Raw genomic sequence first — 22,608 nt, 5'->3', positions numbered from 1 at the left:
CAAATTTGTAGTGTGATTTTGGGAAAATGCTCAAATTGTATGCATATTGCAGTTTTTGGCCCTAAATTGCATGTAACACCCACAATTCTTCATATTTATTTTCAAACTAGAACCGTTGGATTTTATCGTATTTCGTTTGTAATGTCAAGTTATTAGTGGTTTAATGTCGCTGTTATGACCCTATATTGCTTTGGTAGTTCTAAGATTAGAAAATGATGAAATTTTGGAATCCCAGTGTTCCGGGCGACTTCCGGCACGACTAAAGCCACGGGAAAGGTCGCCTAAACTTCTATTTGGTCGACCACTTAGTGTAACTCATAAAAGGAATTTTGGAGTCGGGGCCACTATTAAGGCGACGTTATAAGTCGCGCTGCTTGGCTATGAGTGTGTGCGGGTATGAGGCCGAAGGTGTGTGGTTGCACGGGGTCAAGAGGGTTGGGCGACCTTGTCGCGGGCCGCTTGGAGGCCACCTTACAATTCTGTGAGGGTGTATGTCGCGGGACGCCCTGGTAGGTGAGGTAAAGGTCGGGCGGCTAGGGGCCGGGAAACCTAAGCCGCCCCATATGTAGCTCGAGCTTTTATTTGCCTTCTACTGATCCAGTCGTGTTTCCTTGGGAATAACCACCATCTTGCTTCATCTACTTCTCATTTACTCCTCGTATTTCTCTTTCTCTCTCTCTCTCTCTCTCTCTCTCTCTCTCTCCATTTATTAAATTTCAATTTAGAGTTCCTTTAAGGAGATTTCTCCATAAGTTATTGTGCATTAAAGGAATCTAGAAGGAAGCTTCAAGTGTGGATCCAAGCGTCCAAGTTATTCTCCATTTTCTAGGGTTTCACCAAGACCTAGTATTGTGAATTCATCATATACCTTATTTAAGCTATATACATATTAAAATGATGTAATTTAGTTCTTTAAAGCTTCTATTTCATATATTTCACAATTGGATGATTTTGGACCAACGTGGGCTCCATATTTGATGCTTCTTGATAAAATAAGTGTGGAGATGATGTTATATACATTGGGGATGATTACTTAAAAGTTTGTATCATTGATTTTATTGGTAAAATGTAGTTTTACTCATGTCGATGGTTATTTATGTGTACAAACGATGATATGTGGAGTTGAGATGATGTATTTAGAAGGTCTTGTACATTAGACTAAAATGCAATGAATCCATAGACTTAGAAGTCGGGTTTTAGTTGGGATGATTATCCACACTTGTAACTTGAATTAGGCATTATGTCTTCAAAGGCAATAAGGTGTAGACTCTTGGAGTTGGGCATCGGGCAATGACCAACCCAACATGATCTCTAAGTGAGCGAGCTTAACTTGGATTTTGGAGATATAAATGTGTATAGACCTAGCCTGGTTGAACTTGATATCCCCACAAACGATGGACTTGGAGTAGTTGAGCTTGTTAACTCATTAAACTATAGACCTTGAATGGTTGATCTTAACGATTGTTGGTCCGTGTGTGATTCTTATATAACATTGAAACGTGGTTTATATTTGTATTTTGTCACTGTCAATGGTAAATCGGGTCTCTCTATGATGTTTTTTACGTCATTTCAAGAGTAAATATGATTTTTATTATATAAATGATCATGCTTTGAAGCTATGTTGTTAGTTTTAATGTTTTATAGCTTTATTCAATGAAAACATTTTCCAGCTTCATGGTTACAACTTACAAGTAAGTGTGGAGCAGTGGAGATTTAATTGAATTGAGTTGAACAAGGAGAGAAGAATAAGTAAAAGAAATGGTGAAATGACCATGTTTCGATCCATAGAAAAATATCATCTTACAAGGAAATTTGTATTTAATATTTATGTCACTCTCACCTTCTGCTGACCATCATCCCGTCCGTCTCTTCTTCCAGCAACCTGAAAACCCTAGAAAGATCATGTCTTCCGACCACCACAATAATCATCTGTATGTTGTCTTTTCTATTCACACCTAAATCTAGTCTGTCTCTTTCGCATTGTTTTCTGTAACAATTGCTTATTCATTCCCCTTCCTCATCATTTCCAGTTTTCTTGACTTTTACTAATATTGCATTTGAAGTTATCCGGTATCAGTTCTAAGCCATTTATTTTTAGAATCCAAGGTTTAAAATTAACATTAACATACTCCTGTTGGTCTTAAGTTTCTTTCTTATGGCTTTACTTGCATCAATGGGAACTCATGTACCTTTAAAGCATCTCTCTTACTGCAATAAGAGATAAAAGCAGTGCGCAACATGTCCAAGAAATCATTCAACATATACAGCAAGAAGGAACAGAAAGGAGGAACAAGTACGATGACATATCAACTGATACATAAAGGGTTGATTTATTAGTGATTTGTAGTCATACTACCATCTAGTCTGGGCTTGCTTATTTAGTTTGCATCCTCCCTTCTCAAAATAAGCTTGCAAAACAACATTTCTACCCTTCTATACATGTTTGCATATCAGAATGGCCTACTTCCCTCAGGCATTATCTTCCTTAATCAACCTGTCCTTTAAAGTTCCCAATGCACCATATTTAGCTTTCCAAGTGGCCAATGATTATGGGCAGCCTCCACATCTGAATCCAAACTGTCCATGTGCTGAATAAGCTTCACAAAGCTACCATCATATCATCCTCTTCCACCATAGTCACCTTACACAAAATGTCTAGTCCAAGGGATATTTTACTGAATTGATGTTATAACATCAGGATTGCTGTTATGAAAATCTTGCCATAAAGACAACTCCTCAATTTCTTATGTTGGTAATGACTAGTAGAACCGATGATCATTGCATATATGTGCTGCTGTATGCATATCGGATGTTGCATCATCTATGCAAAACTTAAGCAATTCGCACTAATTTGTACCGAGGATTTGTTTCTTCATTTGCTATAGATTTCTTGACGTATCGAACGAGGCTCCTTTATGTGGACAGCGAAAGCGTACAGGCATTGTTGGTAGCATTTTTTACTGCCTACTTTTGGCAAGTATATTATCCTGTTTCTTTAATAATAGATCAAATTTATGGAAACCACCAAATTTGATCACCAAATTCACCAATTTTCATTTTCTGAAGAGAGTGTCATTGTGACGACCTGTGTCAATGCATCCGTTTATCGATTCTATTCTATAAAAAAGACTGAGTTTGATGATAATCTGTGGTGGTTGCATAGATTTTTCTGTGATAAAATATCAAGGATTTTAGAACAATGGTTTTTGTAAGAAATTAGGCTTAATTTCTTTTATTCTAGTCAGGTTATGCTGCATTGTCTGTAGGAGCTCCATGGATCTTCAGGTTCAAGCAACACTTGATATCACAGTGGCTCTGTACCTCTGATGTTGTTCTTTTGGCAGTCACAGGTTATTATTAGATTCTACTTTTACTATCTGTATGCTCTGGTGATGACTTGGCTTTTTCTGCTTCGTTTGACATCATGATATTATTTGTTGATATTCTGAGCTGACTTTTATTCAGTACACCTTCGTCACATTTTATGTTGTAATGTTCACACATCTTTAGGCAGTCTCAAGTCTGTATTTCTATTTATTTTGGAAATCAGTTCTTCTTAACAGTTATTTTCCTTGCAGGCGTCTTCCAGCAATACATGGTTTACCAAGTCAAGAAAATAAGATTACAGGTTATATAGTATTGTTCAAAATTTCACTGAGATATTCCTTGAATATGCTTATGCTAATTCCCAACTGTCATTCATTGTTATGAAGAATTTAAGTTTTCTTATTTTCATGTAGCAAATAGATTTTATTTTCATCTGAGACTTAATCACTCATGAAATTTTTGACGAGATTTAGGCTTGAATTAGTAAATGATGGTGCCTTATGGATTGGTGAAACATGTTAATGGATGTTTCAGAATTTTAAACTCTTAAGGTCTAGAATAAGTACACAGTTCACTTTAGTTCACCAAAGTCTCACTTTTGAGAGCTGAACATGTAATCACAAAATTACCTATTTGTTTGTCAACATTTGTTTGTTATTGTTTTCTATGAGGTACCAACTGGTGGTCAGATTACATGCTTTCTTCTTATACATAATCATAACATTGATTTTCATCATGTAGGGTTACTATATTTTTAGTCAAAAGTTGAAGCATGTTATTCGTCTGCCATTTGCCACTATTACATATGGTATGTATATTTTTATTGTAACATTGCTATAAAGCTTTTGTTTTGGTTCTTGATGCTCTTGTGTATGATATGCATATCCTTATTATGACATTCCTGTAAAGCTTGTTCTGATCCTTGATGCTCTTGTATATGGTATGCATATCTTTATTGCAACATTTCTGTAAAGCTTGTTTTGATTCTTGATGTTCTCGTATCTGTGTTCATAGGTTCAAATATTGGATTGCATGAAAATACTACAACTAGGAGTGAAAATTCAATGTCAAAAGCAATTTGGAAGCCTGGGAAAGACCAAAAACGATTTGGATGATAATTTACAAGATAACCAATCATGGATTTCATGAAAGTATTGCTTTGACAGAATTGCATATCTAGCATAATAATAATAAATAGCCCAAACAGTAAGGGCTTATTCCCATTCAAGTAATAATAGTCCCCTTGTGAATCACAACAACAAACTAGACTTGATGCCTCCATGGTATCCATGCGAACAATCTGAATTCTTTGCCTTCTCTAGATGCTAGTCACTTCAAAACTTGGAAAAAAAGGGAGCATATGTTGTAGGTGATTTCTAGAGAGAATATTGTAAGAGCAAGAATTGCATAAAATGTCATACATTTTATAGTTATAAGAGGTAAGGCCTAAAACCACCACAATCCCTACCTTACTTGAGTGTGAGACTTGCCAAACACCATCCCTCTCCTTTTAAGACCATCCCTTGCCAACCTACATTATGTGTCCAACATAAAATAATATCTGATTTTGATTTAATCAAATTAAATCAATACAAATAAGATATAATAATTAAACATTTTAATTATTGAAACTCCTTATTCAGATATGTTCAAAGCGTGCGACCCAATGGGTTCGACACATGTTGGTAATAAATATAAATCTCTATTTATATTATAAACAACAAGCGGTATCTAGCATTACATCATCGCCACCCAAATGAAGAGAATTGGTGATACAACAAATTATCGGTTTGTAGTCGATTTTAGTTTACACATTTAATTCGTTTCTCCTTGATGTCGAGATTGAACACGAGACATTGAATGTATCATTCTCATTATGTCCAATCTCTAGTTTCTTGATTCCTTAATATACTAATAAAACATATCTTATGACATTTCATATCAATTATCTGAGCATGCATTTCCTTAGTATATATTTATCAAGGGACCCAGGGACATCACTCCCGTCATAAAGGAGTGCCAAATCCTATTTCGATAGATGCTAGTTCTACCTTGTGATATATAAAATACCCAACAATCATTCTGTCACCCAGTTAAGGAATGATTAGAATAAATATCAAAATACGTCACTAACACACAACAAACTCCATGTTCTCAAGTCAAAGAATTACATGTACATTGACCACATGAGAAACACTTTTTATGACACTCACATGACATCCAATGCAGTGTTCTCACAGCGAGTCATGTCCAGTACACAAAATCTCCATCTTGTACCCATATACGGATTCAATATCTCTATATGAAACCCTATATATGCTAGTCATTATCGTATTACTTCAACCTTAAACCCGAAATAATATTTAACTATGGACATTTAGAATACATTATTCTAAGGTTATTTATTATGAATAATTAAAACACAAAATATAATATCGAGACAATAAAATGGGCAATGCCTTTTATTTATTTTATTAATTTCATGAAACAAAACTCAAACTTACAATCATCATATGATTGGTTTTTGGGCATTCACTACAGTTGATTCTTGATCCATTGGTAAAAGACATGGTATTATTTATATATTTTAGCACTAGATGGGAAATACTTTTAAAACAAATAAATAAAGCTTTAGAGGCACAAATTCTCAAGGTGATAGCGAAGCAATCTGATCAACAATATTTATAAGGTAGAACTAAGATTTTTCTAACACCATTCGTACAGCCAGACTCATGTAACAGCCAAACGAAACTATCTTGAAGAAGCTGACACTAGTTCTAAAAATATATACTTTCAGCTGGTGTATTTTTTTAAATCATTAGAAGCAAATCTTCTGAATAAGCGAACAAAGAAACAGACTACATTTTCTATCTAAAAATAAGAAAATGGATCATATCCTTTTTATTTTGTATGAAATTTTTGGTTTCTATTGGTGCAAGTCCTTTCAATCAAGATTATGATGGAGGACATAGCTTACAATCATGGCTTTGATCAAGCATCTGATAGGAGATTTCACCGTGGTCTGAACATTTTGTCAACGACTTGATAGTGCTAGCTTTTAAAATGCACGATTCAGTGAAATTAATCCTCCCCAAAGACTTAAGAAAGTAAAGCCCTATCTGGTATTTACAACCAGTCTAGATAGTGTGTTTTTTTGTCATTGGATTGACGATCTAAGGTACAAGATAGGTTGGATGGGACCTTTCATCTACTGCAAGGTGCGGTATATATGACCAGAAGGCAGAAACATAAAAAAAAAAGTTGAGAAGCAAACGATGTATCCAAAATGAGGATACAAAAGCTTGTATGATGGAACAACATTAAAATATTATATATATATATATATATATATATATATATATATATATCTGCCACCTTGCATTGAAATTCGGAAACAGCCTCTCTATCCTAGTGGTTGAGGTAAGGTTTGCGTATATCCTACCCCTCCGAGACCCTATTTTCGAGTGGGCTATACTGGGTTGGTTTGGTTTATATACACACACACACATATTGTTCCAATCAATATATCCACGTCTACTTTCTGTACAGTGTACACTATTGTAGTAGTAATAGTCTTTTGGAACTATATTTGTTACCAGTAGATCTGAGTCAACAACTTCATTTTGAATCTAGGTACTGCTGCGATTCTACTTGTCATGGTTTGGGAACCCCATATAAGTATTCTTCCAATTGTTATGTTACTCAGGTAACTCTTCTTCTGATATTAGACGCTGAAACTCTAATTCAATATTTAGTGTTTGAAGTTTATTCATACACATCCTCAATACTTTTTATGATTGGAGTTTGGGAAAATATTGTAGAGATATGTCTCTTGATATTCTTCCATGCTCTAGTTTCAGTTGAGTTCATATTATTGTTGATTTGCTCCTTTATGCTAACATTACCTCAAAGTCTAAATATAATTCAACTTTCATGCAAACTGTTCAAATTGTGTGATTCCAAGGTTACATTAGAACTTCTATCGAATCATCTTGTAGTATGACAGAATTGTTGAAAATTAGGATAGGTTAATTTCCAGGACTCTCAACTAAAAAAGACGTAGTGCATTCCCTGCTTAATTGTAATATTACCCTTTTTTGTGAAGTATCATGATGCAAAACCCTGAACACTAAAATAGACTTTATTATCCTTTTCATATCAGTATGGAAAATAGTATTATAGATTTATATCACAATTGGCTAAGGGGCAAGCCCAAACAACATAGCCATCTATTGCTCAGTCCAGTCAGCCAAAAGAAGAGATACTTGGCATCAGAAAAGAAATTTCATACTTGGTGGACCTTGCTTGTTCAAAGACCGTTCGATGTTCACATAACTGCTCGAGTAAAATAGACTAACCACCCTTTTAAGCTACTATGCATCATGTTTCAGACTTCGCCAGATCTCCCTCCACTGTATTTCTTTCTATTGTTGAAGGCAAGGCCTTTAACTAATCTTTAGAAGTTTATTTAAGTGTATCAGAGGACAAATTTTACAGTTAATTTGGGAAATAAGGAATAAAAAGCAAGGTATGCAATGAACTTGACTAATTTGTAAGCTTTTGAATCACACTAAATAATGTTATATTAGCTATAGGACAGTTCCGAAAAGTAATACACTTATGGATATGAGGTTGCTTGAACAAGTAAAAAAGCTATAAAGCCTGCGGGTAACTTAATTGATTTTCTTTTCTGCAATGATCTCCTCTAGGACTTTCTTAGCTTCGTTATAATTTCAGGATAATCATGGTGGCTGAAGTTATCTTCGCTGGCTCTTTCATGAGTGTCTATATTGGTGAGTTGTCATTCATACCTTGGTGAAGTGTAAGCCTTTGTCATTGAGTTTTGCAGTAAGTAATGATGGTGTTTACAGAAGTGCTTTCTGCTTTTGGTACTCATTCTTTTAGTATCATCACTATCAAGTGATATGATGTTAGAGATTCAGAGTCTATATAACGTAATTTTCACTTCAAACATATTCATGTTCCGTTTCAAGTGGGCATTTAAAATTGAATGTTAACCAAATTGTTCTGTTCTACTTATCCACCAGGCCACTAATGATCTGATGTTACATACTTCTGTAATTGGGGCTTCTACCTTCAAGACTGGATTTCTATTCTGTTAAAGTTTATGGTACTTCTCTGTTTGGTATTACTATTTAACTATTTAACTGCCACCTGCAGGTAATGTTCACCAGTACAATTCATTGGAATCCCATCCAGATGTTTTAAAATCACTGTATTCTCCCCTACAACCATCAAGCTCCTTAGAAGGGTTGAGGTAGTGATGCATCTATGAGTTTACCTCCTTCGTTCTTGATTTAAACTTGTTTAAAAAATTATTTAGTTCTTTTCCCATATCTTTCTGTTTACATAACTGTTAGTTATTTAGAAGAACTCAGCACATACAAGGCACTATGCCTTTATATATATAGTTCATGTATTTACTTTTCACCTCCATGGATGAAATATTTCATAGTTCCTTCCCCTGTGTGATGATTCACTTAGTCATTGCAAATAATCAATGTTCTTTTTACATATTTCTTAAAAATTATGAACGTTTAAGGTATGACATCTTATATATACTTTTATCTAATGCTTAATCTTTCCTGAACATAGTTCCTGCATGCACAAACTATACATTATCGTTATGTAAATAAAGATTTCCTCGATTTTGGAGTGCTTTTACCTTGTGAGTAAAAGGAAGATTATATGATTTGCCTCAAGACATTGCCTATAGCTGAAGTATTTACACTTGGAATAATCAAGATACAATTCAAAAGGAGATATCGAGTGTCAAACAGTAGATAGAGGTAATACGGGGCGTAGAGATATTGTTAATGAATGTTCAAGCATGTTTCTCTAGGTAATCACCATAACTCATGTTATTGAATGTTACAATGTTTATGAAGAGGGCATTTAGTACTTCAAGGAGCGGTATGATCTGCTTATTGTGTATTTTCAGGAAAAGTTACGTTGATGTTTCCAAGTCTAATGCATCAACTAAATCTTTGATGGTTGAACCTGACATAGGAGGAAAGCAACTAGATTCCTTTTAGTAGATGATAAAAAAGTAACACACTTCTAGAGGGAAATAATATATTTTTGAATAGCTTTGAAGAATACATAAAGGACACTGCCACAAATGGCAGGTCGGACAAAATCTTCAGAAAGTAAAATCATAATAGCATGTGAATGCCACATGATTTAATGATTTAAAAAATAAAAGAAGGCTGCATGTAAATTGGGTTTAAGGCTAATTTAAAATCAGGGACTTAAATGGACTTTGGGCCTGAAAGCGGGTAGCTGCTTTGCCCACACGTGCTCGTTGTTGAGAGATTTCCATTGGTTTGTTGCAGGCCCTGTAGTTCTGCTCAATTTGCATGTTATGGTTATTTGAAGTTGATGCCTTTTCCTGTGCGCTTCTCACCTCCATGAATGAATTACTCAACTGCTCAATCTGTTCCTCATCAGAACTATATTGAGCTTTTGTATCTGCTTCAGTGACTATAAGGGTCCGGAATCGGGGTAAGAGATGAGGAGAATTTCAGAGTTAGGAAAAGTGAATAATAAATGCTACCCTCTCTTTGCTAACAAGAACGATGATTTTGGGTGCTTCAGGGTTTCCTTCTCTCACAAGCTCTTTTGTTTTCACATAAAGAAATCTGGCTCATGTATTATTGAGTACATCCTGCCAAGGAGAGTTTAGCAATTATTATAGGTTGAAGGGAGTATTTAGGACATGCCTTTGTCAACTGAAGTAGATTTTGGTTAGATAGATGAATATTGCATGAGAATAGGAAAAACTAGAATCATAATATATGTCAACAATGAGAACTCAAGTTAATTCTTTTCAGCACTTGTTTTTCTTCCAGCGAGAGTACTGAATAGATTACTGATATGGTTATGTTTGCATGACAGTTATTATGATGGTGGTCGACTCTCTGATCAACAAATGGCTTTGCTACAGTATCAGCAAGAAAACCTTAACTTTCTGAGTGAAGAGGTAAACAATGACCAAAAGTTTTGCAATTAAAAACGGCTGTATTCTTATATTTCTTAGTTGCAGATGCTTTGATTCTAGAATCAGGCAATTCAAAATGACCTATGGTCGACCTGACCATATGTATATAAGGAATACTAGAGAAATAGAAAAGTGAAAAACCAGAGTCTTGTTGGGGGTCTTGTTTGCTCTTACTCTTCCCCGCTTCCTTGCATGTGTAACTTGATAGGATATTTTTTGGAGTGATTGTGATATGAGTTGTGCTTATTTTGTTGATTTAAATGAATCCTATGTAAGACCATTGGTTGTGTGACATATAGATTATGAGATTACAAGAATGCTTAAGCAAATATGAAAGATCTGATGACGGTATGACACCTCAGGTAAGATTTGAAAAGTTTTGGTCTTTTTTTCTCTTTTTGTTGGAATGGCAGTGGTTTCTGAAATGAATACTAGATCTATTCTTGTATTTAGTAATAAAAAAGGGATATAATGGCAGGTCGATCTTGCTCATCTATTAGCAGCTCGTGATCAGGAACTACGAACACTTTCAGCGGAGGTATGATGATATTTTTGAATAATTAATTAATGTTGTTTTATGATGAAGCAAAAAAGCAGATGCAGATAGATGAAGAATGTTGTTGTTGTTGCAGATGAATGAATTGCAAAGTGAGCTAAAACTTGCAAGATGTGTGATTGGTGAAAAAGAAAGTGAAATGGAGCGAGTAAATATGACCAACAATCAGGTAAAGTTGGTAAATGTATTTAGATGAAATGATGATGGTGATGGTAATGGTAATGGTAATGGTAATGGTATGTGTAGTATGTGGAGGAGAATGAAAGGGTGCGAGGAATACTAGGAGAATGGAGCAGCAGAGCAGCAAAGGTAGAGTTTACATTTGAGTGTGTATATCATAATACATGTATGTGGATGATAAATTAACGAGGAATGTGTTGTTATGAATGACAGCTTGAACGAGCATTGGAGGTGGAACGGATGTCAAACATGGAGTTGCAAAAGAGGATGAAAAAGACCACCACTTCCACTTCCACTTCCACTTGACTTTCTACTCTTTTACAAAACAACAATAATACATGGTTAGGTTAGGAGTAAATACTGAGATTCTATTTCTTTTAACTATACTTTAACTAGACAAACCCCCTTTTCCCTTTTTTAATATGATAAATTCAAAAATTAATTAATTCAAAAAAAAAAAAAAAAACAAGAAAGTGTTGTCTTCAATTACAGAACAAGGGCAAAAGTAATGATTTTTTGAAATGTAAAAACAAGTAAATGGCTCTTAATAATAAAAGCACCTTAAAACCTATAATTTTTTTCACAAATCACAAACAAACAAAGGCAAAGGCAAAGGCAAAGGCACCTCCCCTCCTCTTTTATAAAACACCAACTTACCAAAAACAAGTAAATGGCCCGGCCCAGCCCAGCCCAGCCCAAGTTTCCTGAAATTATATATCCAATACCAAAGAAATAGACACAGTAGAGTAGTAGGAGGAATGCTTTTCATTTTCTATCCAATCTCTTCCTTGGATTGCGAAGGCGGAGAATAGCTCCTAGCCTTTTTCTAAGAAGCCGCATGCCAACCTTAACCTTCTTTTACTACAATTCTTTCTTGCTTTGACTTGTAATCGGATTCAGATGGCGGCCGAAGAACCCAAATCATGGGATGAATTATACAGCATAGATTTGATGCCATCGGAGTTGTTTTTGAAGTTTAGGGAACAAATTCAAGGGTTTCGTGTTGGTCTTAATTTGGAGGTAATTTCATTTCTTTAAACAAACATTTTCACGTATACTATGCTATTGCCCGTTCCTATTCCTGTTCCTGTTCCTGTTCCTGTTCCTGTTCCAGTTCTACAATGCCCCAACCAACGAATGCCAGGCAAAGCTGGTTTTGAAGCCTTTATCACATGACCGAAGATGGAAATTCATTTACGAGCCTTTGCATCATGATGTTCGCCTTGTTTCCAAGAAGATCCCACTAACCAAATTCCTCAATCTCCAGGTTTAACTACACCATCATCAATCAATCAACAGGTCTCTCCTTGTTGATGTAATAATAATAATAATAATAATAACGATGCAGGTAGGAATTGGTCATAGTTTTCAGTTGCATACAACTGGTTGGAAATGGAAGCTGACTACTTGTTTAGGTGGGGACGGGGTATCTCGCATTCGGAATAAGACCTGTCTTGGTTTGTACCCTGGTGTAGATTTGCGTTTCGGATGGAGGGCAGACTATGTTCTTCCTGAATTTACAGGGCAAGTATATACATTTTCTGAATTCAAAGTTGAAATATAGTAGCTAATGTGTGTGTGTGTTTTTTTGGTAACAGAGGTGTAGGGACTGGTGAACCATTATTTAACATGAACTCTGGTCGATTAGAGGCATCCCTTGACAGGGTTGAGACCATTTTAACCCATGGTTGCTCCTCAAATGATCAAGTAAAATCTCTCTCTCTCCTTTTTAGTTATTTCAAATAGCAGTAAGTAGTGATAGCATGAATCTGAGTCTGTTATCATTATCTGTCTGTCTGTCTGTCTGCAGCTCATCCTGGAATCACCACCAAGTTGAATGCGTTTGTTGTTCATCAGCTGCTTCTTGGCTCTAAGGAAAGACCCAGATGCTGAAATTGGCATATATGGTTTTGGCCAACTCAATATACTTGTTCATATATCTATCAAATGTTTTAGGAGGTCCATCACTATCTGTATATTTTGGAATTGGAAAGCTGTTTGTATGGTAAAGGAATATAAGAAGGTGAGAAACTCAGACTGGTTATTGCTTGTAATAACTATGCCCTACTTCCACCCTCCCGACTCCTCTCCAAGAAGTAAACAAGGAAGATGAAAAGGATCAGTATTTTATACCAATTTCCCCCTCCTCAACTCAACTTTACCTAATGAACATATAATCTTTGACTCATAACTTGGAATGATATCATTTTCTTAAGATCAAAATGGTGAAAATAAATTTGGTGAGCAAATGTTGAACAAAGGAATACAAAAATTAAAGAGGAAAACAGTGTCACAAATCTTAACCATATTTTAGTTCAGAAAATTGTGAAATCTATTGTTCTAAAAATAAAAGAAGGCGAATAAAGAAAGTGAGAGTAAATAAATATTTTGGACAGAAACTAAAAGATTTGAAACATATTTATATAAAATATTAAAGTTCATTAAGTATGATCAATATTTTATATTATAAAACAATCAAAATTTTTATGAAATAACATATTCATTAAATTAAATGGACGGTTGAAATTGAGGTATATTGGTTATACAAATATAAAAGCTTGTATAATAACTCACCTCTGTTTCTTTATATACTATATATATATATATATATATATATATATATATATATATATATATAAATAAAAGATGAGAAAGGCTGCTTGTAATTGTGGTCGTTCAACTTTTTGTTTGCTTCTTGAAAACAGGTATTTATTTTCAATATTTAATAACATTCAAATTTTTTATATTTAGGTATTTGATCCAACATTACATTTTTTCTAAGAAAAAAAAACTCCAGTTTATTTGATTTCAAGAATGCTTCAATTACTAAAAAAACACATTTTTCTTACAAAAATTTCAATACACAACTTCTTACTGGTTATTTATTTTGTTTTTGTTAAAAATAAAATAAAGAATATATATATATATATAGAGGAGAGTGATCATATGAAAACCACTTAATTTGTAAAAACCGTAAAAACCTCATTCCATCAATCATAATTTTTCATTTTGTTCATTTTTTTGTAATTATGAAAGGTTAATTAATTATTTTTATTGTGTAGAATGTTAATCATGAATATTATCATCTTCATTATTTTAATTTTAGAGAAATACATGAAACAGTTTTATTAAAATTTCATTAAGTAGTATATGAAATAATTTCATAATCATATGTGAAACAATTTCATGAAAAAATTTCATAAAATTAAACAATGAAATCGACGGATGATAGTAGTTTTTATGGTTTTTACAAATTAAAGTGTTTTCATTTGATCGCTCCTCTCTCTCTCTCTCTCTCTCTCTCTCTCTCTCTCTMTMTATATATATATATATATATATATATATATATATATAACTTATTCTTGCAAATGTATACAAACAATTCCAGTGGTTGATTTGTAAGCAAAAGACATATCGATTAAATATATTATATAGGTACAAGAAAAAGTGGTGGCCAAAAGCCTCCCACATGAACATCAACCAAATGCTCTCCCCTTCTCTTCCATCTCATCCCTTAAAATATCAAAACATCCATCCACTTCATTTTCTAGCAAAAACCAGGTATCCTACCTCTTAACACTACTTACTGTCTCTCAACATTCTTGTCTTCTAGAATCCACTTCATTTTCTAGCAACCATCTAAAAAAAAAGACACTAGAAAATCTATAGCACCATGTTTTCTTTCTTAAGACTTTTTGTTGGCCTTGCAGGTAGCTAATTGTGTTACGCAACTCTGATGTTTAAATCACTCCAAATTTATATGTTTCTCTTGTATTTTAAGCTACACCAGCTACCTAAAGCATAATTTAGTGGTTTCTTTTTTTTATGGCTTGTGGGTTTGTCTCATCTTTTCTCCATCATTGCATTCTCTCTCTCTCTCTCTCTCTCTCTCTCTCTCATTATTGCACTTTAAACAATAAACTTCAAGACTTTTATGTTCTTCACATATCCAAGTTAAGAAATAATATCATACCTGGGGTTCAGAGGAATTGCTAGAAGAACCTCTGATGACGACAATCGGAATCCACAAGCCTGCCTTCCTGATGCCTGCTTGCTATGGAGCCACGAATCATCAAAACTATCCAAGAATTTCCACCCCAAAGATGATCACAATGTCAGTTTCTGCTATTTCAGATTTCCTTTGTATCAGCAAGTCTTCTCTGGCCAATAATAAGCTTCTGCAAATAAACAGGATAATGAGTTCAGGATCTTCACAGGGCATAAAGAAAGAAGAAATATCAGTACAGCTTCAGAAAAACTCGGGTTATCAGCTACAACCTACAAGTCAGACCCATCTTCAACTTGACTGTCTGCAACAGGTTGATCAAATATTTGTTCAAGACAAGAAACATGAGTTTGGGCAGTTTGTTGCACGTGAGGCGATGCTTGATGAAGAATATTGGGCAAGTGTTCATAAATTCTTCAGAAAACAAGAAATGGATCTCTCTCACTCAGCTAACTTGTGTTGGCATCTGTTGTTTGCTGATTGTGGCAGACAGCGGCATGGCTGCGGGCAGAAACACACTGGGAAGATAGGAAAGATGATCGGTATGAACTATATATTGAGTAGGCTTCTCACTATGTGTTTTAATCAACATATAGTCTTATTTCTGATTTTACGCCTTTACAAAGCACAATTGTACAGTTCACTGCATCTGGTTGCATATACAAGTATTTTCAAATTCCAAAAGACCCAACCAACAACTTCTTTTCCTTCACAGATGATAATTATGAAAAATTGTTTGGCATGCAAAGCTTTCCTGTCTAATTACCAAGCAAAATCCACAGTAGCATGCACAAACCTAATTTTACAAGTTCATAAGCATCATTTTTCTCATATTATATGGATCAGTTACAGACTTGAGATGACCAGTACAAATGCCTTTGACGTATAGAAAATGGAAGTAATGAATGCAACTGATACTAAACTCTTCTCAAAAACACAGATTTGCTGATAGCTACAAAAGGAAATTTACAGAGCAGGTAGGGTCCTTATGGCATACTATTTTTTTCCCCGAAAGTGGATAACTGTAAATGTGTCATTCACAATGTTTTGACTTTGATTAGGAGTTTAATGCACTAAAACGGCAGTGCAAAACCAAACCTGGACAAAAAAGTGCCTGCATTGTTACGGTATAAGCTTTGACCCATTGTGATTTTGCTTCCTATACTTTTTAGCTTATTTTTCCTGGGTAAAGGAAGAACCTTGATTAGGTAAAGAAAGAACATGGGAGTGAGAGACATACTGTACTGAAGAGCATAGTTGGAACCCTCGATGTCAGCATCCGACCCTTCTTGCATGGAGAGACTTTTCCTGGGGTAATTACCATTTTGATGCATAATGCCAATTGCAACTATAGATGAACTAACAAGTATGTTGAATCTCAGGAAAAAGTGAAAGCACCTATATTTTACAGTACAAAGAGAAAAGAGCCAAAAAATCAATATGGTTATATCGCAAACTTATGTGTAGCCAAATCAGCTCGTCGGCAGGGTATTGCAAGAAACATGTTACATTTTGCCATTGAGTCTGCCATATCAGATGGTGAGATTTGTATTTCGTTAATTATCTTAAACAGCGTAAACATATGCTTGAGACTATGAGTATCATTGTAGAAGGAATCATATGCTTGATGGTTAACCTAGATTTTAATTTCACAGGTGCAGAACAAGTGTATGTGTATGTAAACAGGAACAACATAGCTGCACAGGAATTGTACCAAAAGATAGGATTCAAGGTATTATACCACACAATTTTCTTAGCTTCTGATTGATTTTTCTTGATTTTCTCTGAAGTTGCTTTAACATCATTTATCAGGTGGTTGATCGGGCCAGCCCACAATTATCAAGAGATAAAACGTACTTGCTTTGCTACAGAGCATAATACATGAACACATTCCTGTATCATGGAAAAGAACCCAATGACAAACAACAAAAAAGGTTCTGAATACTGTAAAAATGTACATCACTTTACATAGTTTAAACAGATGAATAGTTCTGCCTCTATCAGCTTCAGTGTATATATTAATGCTTTACCTCAATAAACTCTGCCAACATATTCTTTTCGTCTCCATTTCATCCAATAATTCTCTCAATCTTGTAACATCCTCCCATCTACCAGCTTTGTCGTATAATTACATGACTGACATTTTAGGGCTGAAGGGGTTAAGCCTATCTGCATGTAGTGCTAGTTCAAGATTTCCATGGATTCTGCAGGCACCAAGGAAAGCTGCCCAAGCATCTAAATCTGGCTTAATTGGCATATTCTCAATGAATTCATACGCCTCCAGCAATTTACCATCATGGCCAAGAAGATCAATCATAGAAGTACAAAATGAAAATAAGAGACAATTAAGCAAAGCAACAACCAATTATCCATTCCACTTTCAAGTTTCAGTAGTCTACTTCATTCATTTACATCATCAACCATTCATTCCATGCAAAATGCCTCCTTCATTTACATCATCAACTATATATACAGATATATTCCTTCCAAAAAAAGACAACATCATAATCATCATCATGCTATCCAAATTCCATAACAAAATGAGGCATCAAACATGCTGAAATTGTGTTCAGACTGATGAATATCGCAACGGAAAACTGTGATCATGCACTTGAGTGTTCTTCAATATTTGACTCCCTCTCAAACCAGTAACTCTCACCTCTTCATTCGAGTGTCCATCTATAAACACATTTGTGATCTGCATCCATTCCAATTTAATTATCAATAATGAATTATTATTATCAATTTACCATCAACTACTAGATATCTTGTTCGTTTCCATCCATACCTGTGTGCACCCAAACAACTTGACCATTTTCAATGATATACAACTATCTACAATCAATCCCAGGGCCTCATTCGTCATATTGCGGCACCAAGATAAATCCAAAGTTAACAAATTTCTTGCATGTTTCGCAAGTGATAAAGCAGTGTGGTGCCCAACCTGAACAACAACAAACAAACAAACCAACCAACCAACCAACCCACTTATATATCTATATATAACCCATACAAAGATGATGAACAACTGAAACAGGTTAATGTAATGGTTGTTAAAAGAAGGTAACCTCATCAACATGATTGAGCGACAGTTCCTTCAAAGGTTCTCCACAGGCTTCAACGTATGCAGCTACAGCTTCATCACTGTCACGTTATTGGATAATTATCAGCTATCTTATAAACCAAAACCATGCATGGTGATAGAAGAAAAGCAATCAAATAAGCACACAGTTACAGTGTATCATGTCAGAACAGACAACCAGGACATCTACGTCACACACACACAACCAAGAGAATTAAAGGCCAAACACATTTACAACAGTTTTCTTCTTTTAGGATCACGGTGCACCCATCCCTTCCCTACAATGAACCAATTACTAAATGGCATTAGAAATGAACCTAATTAAGAAAGAGACAAAAATATGAATGCACTTAGAATTTTCTCCCTTAATCATTAGACCATCATTCTAACTTTTTGATATTTGTGGTAATTAGTACCTCATGCCCATACTTGTATATTTAGAGCCAAATCACTTCGAACGAACACTTCCACCAAAGGGAAAGTAAAACTCTACATTCGTACCATATACAACAATAAAGCATGGACTTCCCTGTCTAATACTCAAGGAAGGTACAAAAATAAATGTCAACAATTAAAACACAGCGTTTATCATTCTGCTTAAAAACATAAAATAGAAGAAAATTGACAAACCTGAATGCATTGCGGCAAAATTTCATTGTTTGAATTGTTTGACAACCATTTGCAAGATGTTCTATTGAAATGTCCGTCAATTTACTCAAGTTGGTTAGATCTATTGCACATAACCCAGGGCAACTTTCAGCGATGGCTTTTAAAGATTTATCTGTCAATTTCCTAACCAAATTAAACAAAGCAAGCATGATCAATAAGAGGTAAAGCATGTATGGACATACAAACTCTGAAATACTGAATGTATAACCACAAGGGTGGTGCCGATTGGTTTGAGCTTGGACTCCAAAGGTTAAAAGTGCTTGGAGGTCCCAGGAATAAAAATCCCCTTGTGGCCACGGAGGTTCAAATGCAGTGACTCCGGGCTACCCGCGATGCGGGTGGTCGTCCTAGGATTAGTCAGCTTGCATAGCGGGTTGGATATCCAGGTTAATAAAAAAAATGTATACTGTAGAAAGACAAATCATCTGGTCACCCTTACAACATCAACATCCATCCTGCAAAAAGGGAAAAAAAAAAAACAAAACTCACGTGCAATCTGCCAAGACAAGCTCCTTCATCTTCTCACCCCGAACAGCCACAAATTGTCTGATGAAAGAATCATTAACCATTTCAAAGCGAGAGATAGACAACACTTCCAAATGTTCTAGCTTCAATAGTGCAGGCAGAATACGTGTAGCATCAATACCAAAACACTCATCTATGTACAACTCCTTAAGGATTGGTCCTAGCTTGTCAGCTAAATCAATGATACCATCAGAAGTGAGCAAAGAGCAGCACCCAAGATTAATAGATCTCAAAGCAGGTGCAGAAGCAACAAGAGCACTCAGCCCAGCATCCGAGAGACGGCATGCACCTTTCAAGGATATATTAGTCAACGCCGAAAACTTACTTGGCAAGTGAGCCAAGGTGGTAAACAAAACGTAGTCTGGCAAACATCGCCCGCACTGATCCAGTTGTAGTACCTAAATCAGACATTCAAATACCCATTCTTAGCAGAATGACGATCGGTATTAAAACATGCCTGGCATATGTGAATATTCTCATGTGGTTGTTAACATCTTTAGTCTCACACATAAAAATGTTCGTAGCTTCAAGCTAAGGAGGCAAAGTAGATCTTAGTGCAAACTTCCTGCAAGAGACACTTTTATGGCAATTCACTACAAAAGGCAAGCTTGCAGTTACATGCGTCAAATATAGATTATGCAAACCAAAAGGCAATAAACAGGTCATATGCTATTGTGATACAACTAAATGCATTCACTAAATATTTTTATATTTTTAAAACAAGTAGATCACATGGGGTTACTGTATAAGAATCTATAATGAACATAAAGAATGAACCAACTTGCAGGATAAGAACCTCACCTTGAGATTACTAGTATCACTCCTTTCAAAGGTCTTTGTGAATTGTTCCTCATTTAACCATGAACAATCCTTTATACGTATCTCAGAAGGAGATCCGCTTGCAAGGAGGTCAAAGAAGTGGGTGTTCATTTTCCGACAATCACAAAGCAGATGAGTAAGCTTGTGTCTGAGTACATCCGGCACGTTTTCAAGGGAGATTATTGCATCCACATTTTCGGCAATAATTGTCATGCATAATTCCTGCAGGGATGGAGCCACCTTCTTCGGGCGATCGTTTTGCTGTTTCTCCTTGGGAACCCATATTAATGGAACAGAGTGACTTTTATCTAAAGTCAAAATTTTCTGTTGAGCAGGCATGTTTGCTGCTCGATCTTTAATTATTTTCATGGCGGTTGAGAATGGACCAGGCCAATCCTCCACCTCATCATTTGCTTCCATTTGTGGCAGTTCAAGTTCAACCTCATCTACAATAGGGTCGTCTTCTTCCTCTTGAGCAGAGAAATAAGCAAATCTTGAAGCATTTCTTTTAGCTACATTTTTAAACCTTTCCATATTGCCCCTTCTAGCGCTAGTGCTAGTGGCAGCTCTTTCAATAGCTGCCATCTCCATGCTCACAGTTTCAGCAACTGTACTATCCATCAAACTTGCTTCTTTAGATTTCACATGGGAATCAACCATCTCGCTGCAATTTGATGATGAATCGATCTCGACTACTTTCCCCTTCCCTTTTTCTTTCATGCGGAGTCTACTTATATCCCTCTTAACGGTATCATCGACACCATTCACAAGATCAATATCCATTTCTTCGCCAATTGTTGCCTTGCTTCTGGTCTCAGATTCTTCACCAGATATCATCTTGATTTTTTTCTCTAAACCTGATTCCTCATGACCGTCACCATCCACTAACGCCCCTTTCTTTTTATCTTCTCTGCTGGACCTTTTCCAAGCCTTCTCACTACCATTTATGTTACCTCTTGAGCCTCTTTTTGGCTCAATTGTAAGACTCCCTTGTTCGACTCTATTAACAACAGCATCACTTTCTATCTCTCTCGTTTCCCTGTTGTCCTCAGGAGCAGACAGTTTTTTATCATCAGCAACATGCTTAACCGCTGGTTTTAAAAGCTCCTTACCTGATCGTAGTTTTAAACATCCCTTTCCTGCATCATCCTCCTGAACCGATTCAGAATCCATTACTTGAACATCAACACTGGGAAGCCTTGGACTCTTCAACTTCCTCACACTCTGTACCTCTTCTTCATCATATTGTTCTGTACCCAAATCAGACAGCAACATTCTATTTGCTTCACAGTCGTCGGCAGTATCTAACAACTCCCTTGAAACCCCAACATTACGTACACGGCTCCGAGAAGCACCAGATACCTTTCCATTCCCATCCACACGGAACAAACCTGAAGCATTAATCCCACTAGGGTGTTGACCAGTTTGAAGATCTACAAGCTTCCTTTTCGTTGTAAAACCAACATTATACGAAGGCGATTTAGAAGAGAGTCTGGCACTCCTTCTGAGACCTTGGTTGGAAATAGAGCCGGAAGCCGTAGTAGCCACTGAGCCTGGGTTATGTGAAGCTGGAACCAAACTTGGAGTTGTTTGAAATGACGACTTATTGGTGGGCTCGACTTCCTTTACGGGTGTCAATGGTTGGATTTCAACCCCAGATGTAGGCGAAAGATCCTTTTGAGTTACAGAAACAACTTCTCTAGACCTTAAAAGCGTCATGTCTGTAGATGTTTTGAGTTGAAGATGGAAGTGATGGGAGAAAAGCGTTGATAGATGGAAGACGGTTAGGGTTTTGGAGGAAGATTGATGGAATTCCCGCCAAAGCGCCATTAAATCTATCCAAACCATTACCATTTACCAAAGTTCAGAACTTGGGTTGGGCTGTTGATTTGAGATTAGGGCTGAGGCCCATCATCATTTTTATTTATTCATCAACAAAATCTTTATGCTTGCGCTCAAATAATTTCCGAGTTATATATCCATAAAAGTGATTATCTTTGAGCTTACACATACTAATATATGTCTCATTTTTTTTAACGCTCAAGTTTTAGATTAAAACGGGATTAACGAATCAAGATAATATAATTGCGATCATCGTTTCTCAAATTACAAAACCTTGATTTGATCTATATGCGCCATGATAGACGCGAGTTGTTGTAATAAAAAAAAAAATAATTTTATAATAAATTTCATATTCTTCGGTTAATTAAGTGTTTCCATTGATTATTTAAGATTTAAAAAAAAAACACAATGTTTTTGGAGATAATGGTTTGCCGAAATAACCAGTAACTGGAGGTCTTCCGCCTAAGCTGCACAGAAAAGGCCCAAAGCCAATCCGCTTTGTCAATTTCTGGAAATCTTATTTTTACCGAAAACCTTTTTGACTCGCTACTAACAGGGTCTCGGTTGATTTCCCTTCCTTT

The 22,608-nt window shown here is 35.7% G+C and overlaps 4 protein-coding genes across 12 annotated transcripts; 3 read left to right on the top strand and 1 right to left on the bottom strand.

The window, feature by feature from the left end:
- Positions 1 to 1,886: 1,886 nt before the first annotated feature.
- LOC112500727 (protein FIP1) lies at positions 1,887 to 11,483 on the top strand. The gene is made up of 14 exons (XM_025104290.1): positions 1,887 to 1,931; positions 2,886 to 2,977; positions 3,246 to 3,350; positions 3,579 to 3,628; positions 4,069 to 4,135; positions 6,961 to 7,033; positions 8,065 to 8,120; positions 8,509 to 8,605; positions 10,246 to 10,330; positions 10,648 to 10,710; positions 10,827 to 10,886; positions 10,981 to 11,073; positions 11,151 to 11,213; positions 11,298 to 11,483. Exons 1-14 carry the CDS (start codon positions 1,903 to 1,905, stop codon positions 11,388 to 11,390), a joined length of 1,026 nt encoding a protein of 341 aa, XP_024960058.1. The 5' UTR covers positions 1,887 to 1,902; the 3' UTR covers positions 11,391 to 11,483.
- Positions 11,484 to 11,825: 342 nt separating this feature from the next.
- Positions 11,826 to 13,162, top strand: LOC112500656. Of its 2 annotated transcripts, none has more exons than XM_025104191.1 (5): positions 11,826 to 12,104; positions 12,199 to 12,351; positions 12,433 to 12,608; positions 12,683 to 12,791; positions 12,895 to 13,162. In XM_025104191.1, exons 1-5 carry the CDS (start codon positions 11,985 to 11,987, stop codon positions 12,919 to 12,921), a joined length of 585 nt encoding a protein of 194 aa, XP_024959959.1. In that variant the 5' UTR covers positions 11,826 to 11,984; the 3' UTR covers positions 12,922 to 13,162. The 2 variants fall into 2 exon arrangements, with proteins under 2 accessions (XP_024959959.1, XP_024959961.1); XM_025104193.1 differs by having other exon boundaries at positions 11,834 to 12,104; positions 12,229 to 12,351.
- Positions 13,163 to 14,560: 1,398 nt separating this feature from the next.
- LOC112501226 lies at positions 14,561 to 17,088 on the top strand. 8 transcript variants are annotated; one of them, XM_025104935.1, is made up of 10 exons: positions 14,562 to 14,645; positions 15,069 to 15,198; positions 15,277 to 15,487; positions 15,580 to 15,632; positions 16,031 to 16,067; positions 16,152 to 16,217; positions 16,299 to 16,403; positions 16,473 to 16,629; positions 16,746 to 16,822; positions 16,903 to 17,088. In XM_025104935.1, exons 2-10 carry the CDS (start codon positions 15,092 to 15,094, stop codon positions 16,966 to 16,968), a joined length of 879 nt encoding a protein of 292 aa, XP_024960703.1. In that variant the 5' UTR covers positions 14,562 to 14,645; positions 15,069 to 15,091; the 3' UTR covers positions 16,969 to 17,088. The 8 variants fall into 8 exon arrangements, with proteins under 8 accessions (XP_024960700.1, XP_024960703.1, XP_024960699.1 ...); XM_025104934.1 differs by having other exon boundaries at positions 14,576 to 14,645; positions 15,039 to 15,198; XM_025104932.1 differs by having other exon boundaries at positions 14,561 to 14,645; positions 15,069 to 15,487.
- A 246-nt stretch (positions 17,089 to 17,334) lies between these two features.
- On the bottom strand, positions 17,335 to 21,953 carry LOC112500770. The gene is made up of 6 exons (XM_025104350.1): positions 20,168 to 21,953; positions 19,331 to 19,764; positions 18,803 to 18,964; positions 18,159 to 18,234; positions 17,879 to 18,034; positions 17,335 to 17,788 (listed from the first exon to the last, which is right to left on the bottom strand). Exons 1-6 carry the CDS (start codon positions 21,902 to 21,904, stop codon positions 17,660 to 17,662), a joined length of 2,694 nt encoding a protein of 897 aa, XP_024960118.1. The 5' UTR covers positions 21,905 to 21,953; the 3' UTR covers positions 17,335 to 17,659.
- Between the last annotated feature and the right edge of the window lie 655 nt (positions 21,954 to 22,608).

The sequence above is a fragment of the Cynara cardunculus genome (assembly GCF_001531365.2).
Source record: "Cynara cardunculus var. scolymus isolate 2C chromosome LG 17, CcrdV1, whole genome shotgun sequence".
Taxonomy (NCBI): domain Eukaryota; kingdom Viridiplantae; phylum Streptophyta; class Magnoliopsida; order Asterales; family Asteraceae; genus Cynara; species Cynara cardunculus.
The sequence above is the reverse complement of the archived record's forward strand: the minus strand, read 5'-3'. Positions and strand labels throughout refer to the sequence as shown.

What these genes read in the sequence shown, in the direction of transcription:
- LOC112500770 (XM_025104350.1), bottom strand. Translation starts at nt 21,904, where the DNA reads ATGACGCTTTTAAGGTCTAGAGAAGTTGTTTCTGTAACTCAAAAGGAT. An exon ending in CGCTCAATCATGTTGATGAG is followed by an intron (nt 18,035 to 18,158) that starts GTTACCTTCTTT and finishes GTTGTTGTTCAG; the next exon opens with GTTGGGCACCACACTGCTTT. An exon ending in AGTTGTTTGGGTGCACACAG is followed by an intron (nt 17,789 to 17,878) that starts GTATGGATGGAA and finishes GAATGGATGCAG; the next exon opens with ATCACAAATGTGTTTATAGA.
- LOC112500656 (XM_025104191.1), top strand. Translation starts at nt 11,985, where the DNA reads ATGGCGGCCGAAGAACCCAAATCATGGGATGAATTATACAGCATAGAT. An exon ending in GTGTTGGTCTTAATTTGGAG is followed by an intron (nt 12,105 to 12,198) that starts GTAATTTCATTT and finishes TTCCTGTTCCAG; the next exon opens with TTCTACAATGCCCCAACCAA. An exon ending in GTTGCTCCTCAAATGATCAA is followed by an intron (nt 12,792 to 12,894) that starts GTAAAATCTCTC and finishes GTCTGTCTGCAG; the next exon opens with CTCATCCTGGAATCACCACC.
- LOC112501226 (XM_025104932.1), top strand. Translation starts at nt 15,092, where the DNA reads ATGACGACAATCGGAATCCACAAGCCTGCCTTCCTGATGCCTGCTTGC. An exon ending in GAAGATAGGAAAGATGATCG is followed by an intron (nt 15,633 to 16,030) that starts GTATGAACTATA and finishes TCAAAAACACAG; the next exon opens with ATTTGCTGATAGCTACAAAA. An exon ending in AAAGTGCCTGCATTGTTACG is followed by an intron (nt 16,218 to 16,298) that starts GTATAAGCTTTG and finishes AACCTTGATTAG; the next exon opens with GTAAAGAAAGAACATGGGAG.
- LOC112500727 (XM_025104290.1), top strand. Translation starts at nt 1,903, where the DNA reads ATGTCTTCCGACCACCACAATAATCATCT. An exon ending in CCAATTGTTATGTTACTCAG is followed by an intron (nt 7,034 to 8,064) that starts GTAACTCTTCTT and finishes TTATAATTTCAG; the next exon opens with GATAATCATGGTGGCTGAAG. An exon ending in TACGAACACTTTCAGCGGAG is followed by an intron (nt 10,887 to 10,980) that starts GTATGATGATAT and finishes TTGTTGTTGCAG; the next exon opens with ATGAATGAATTGCAAAGTGA.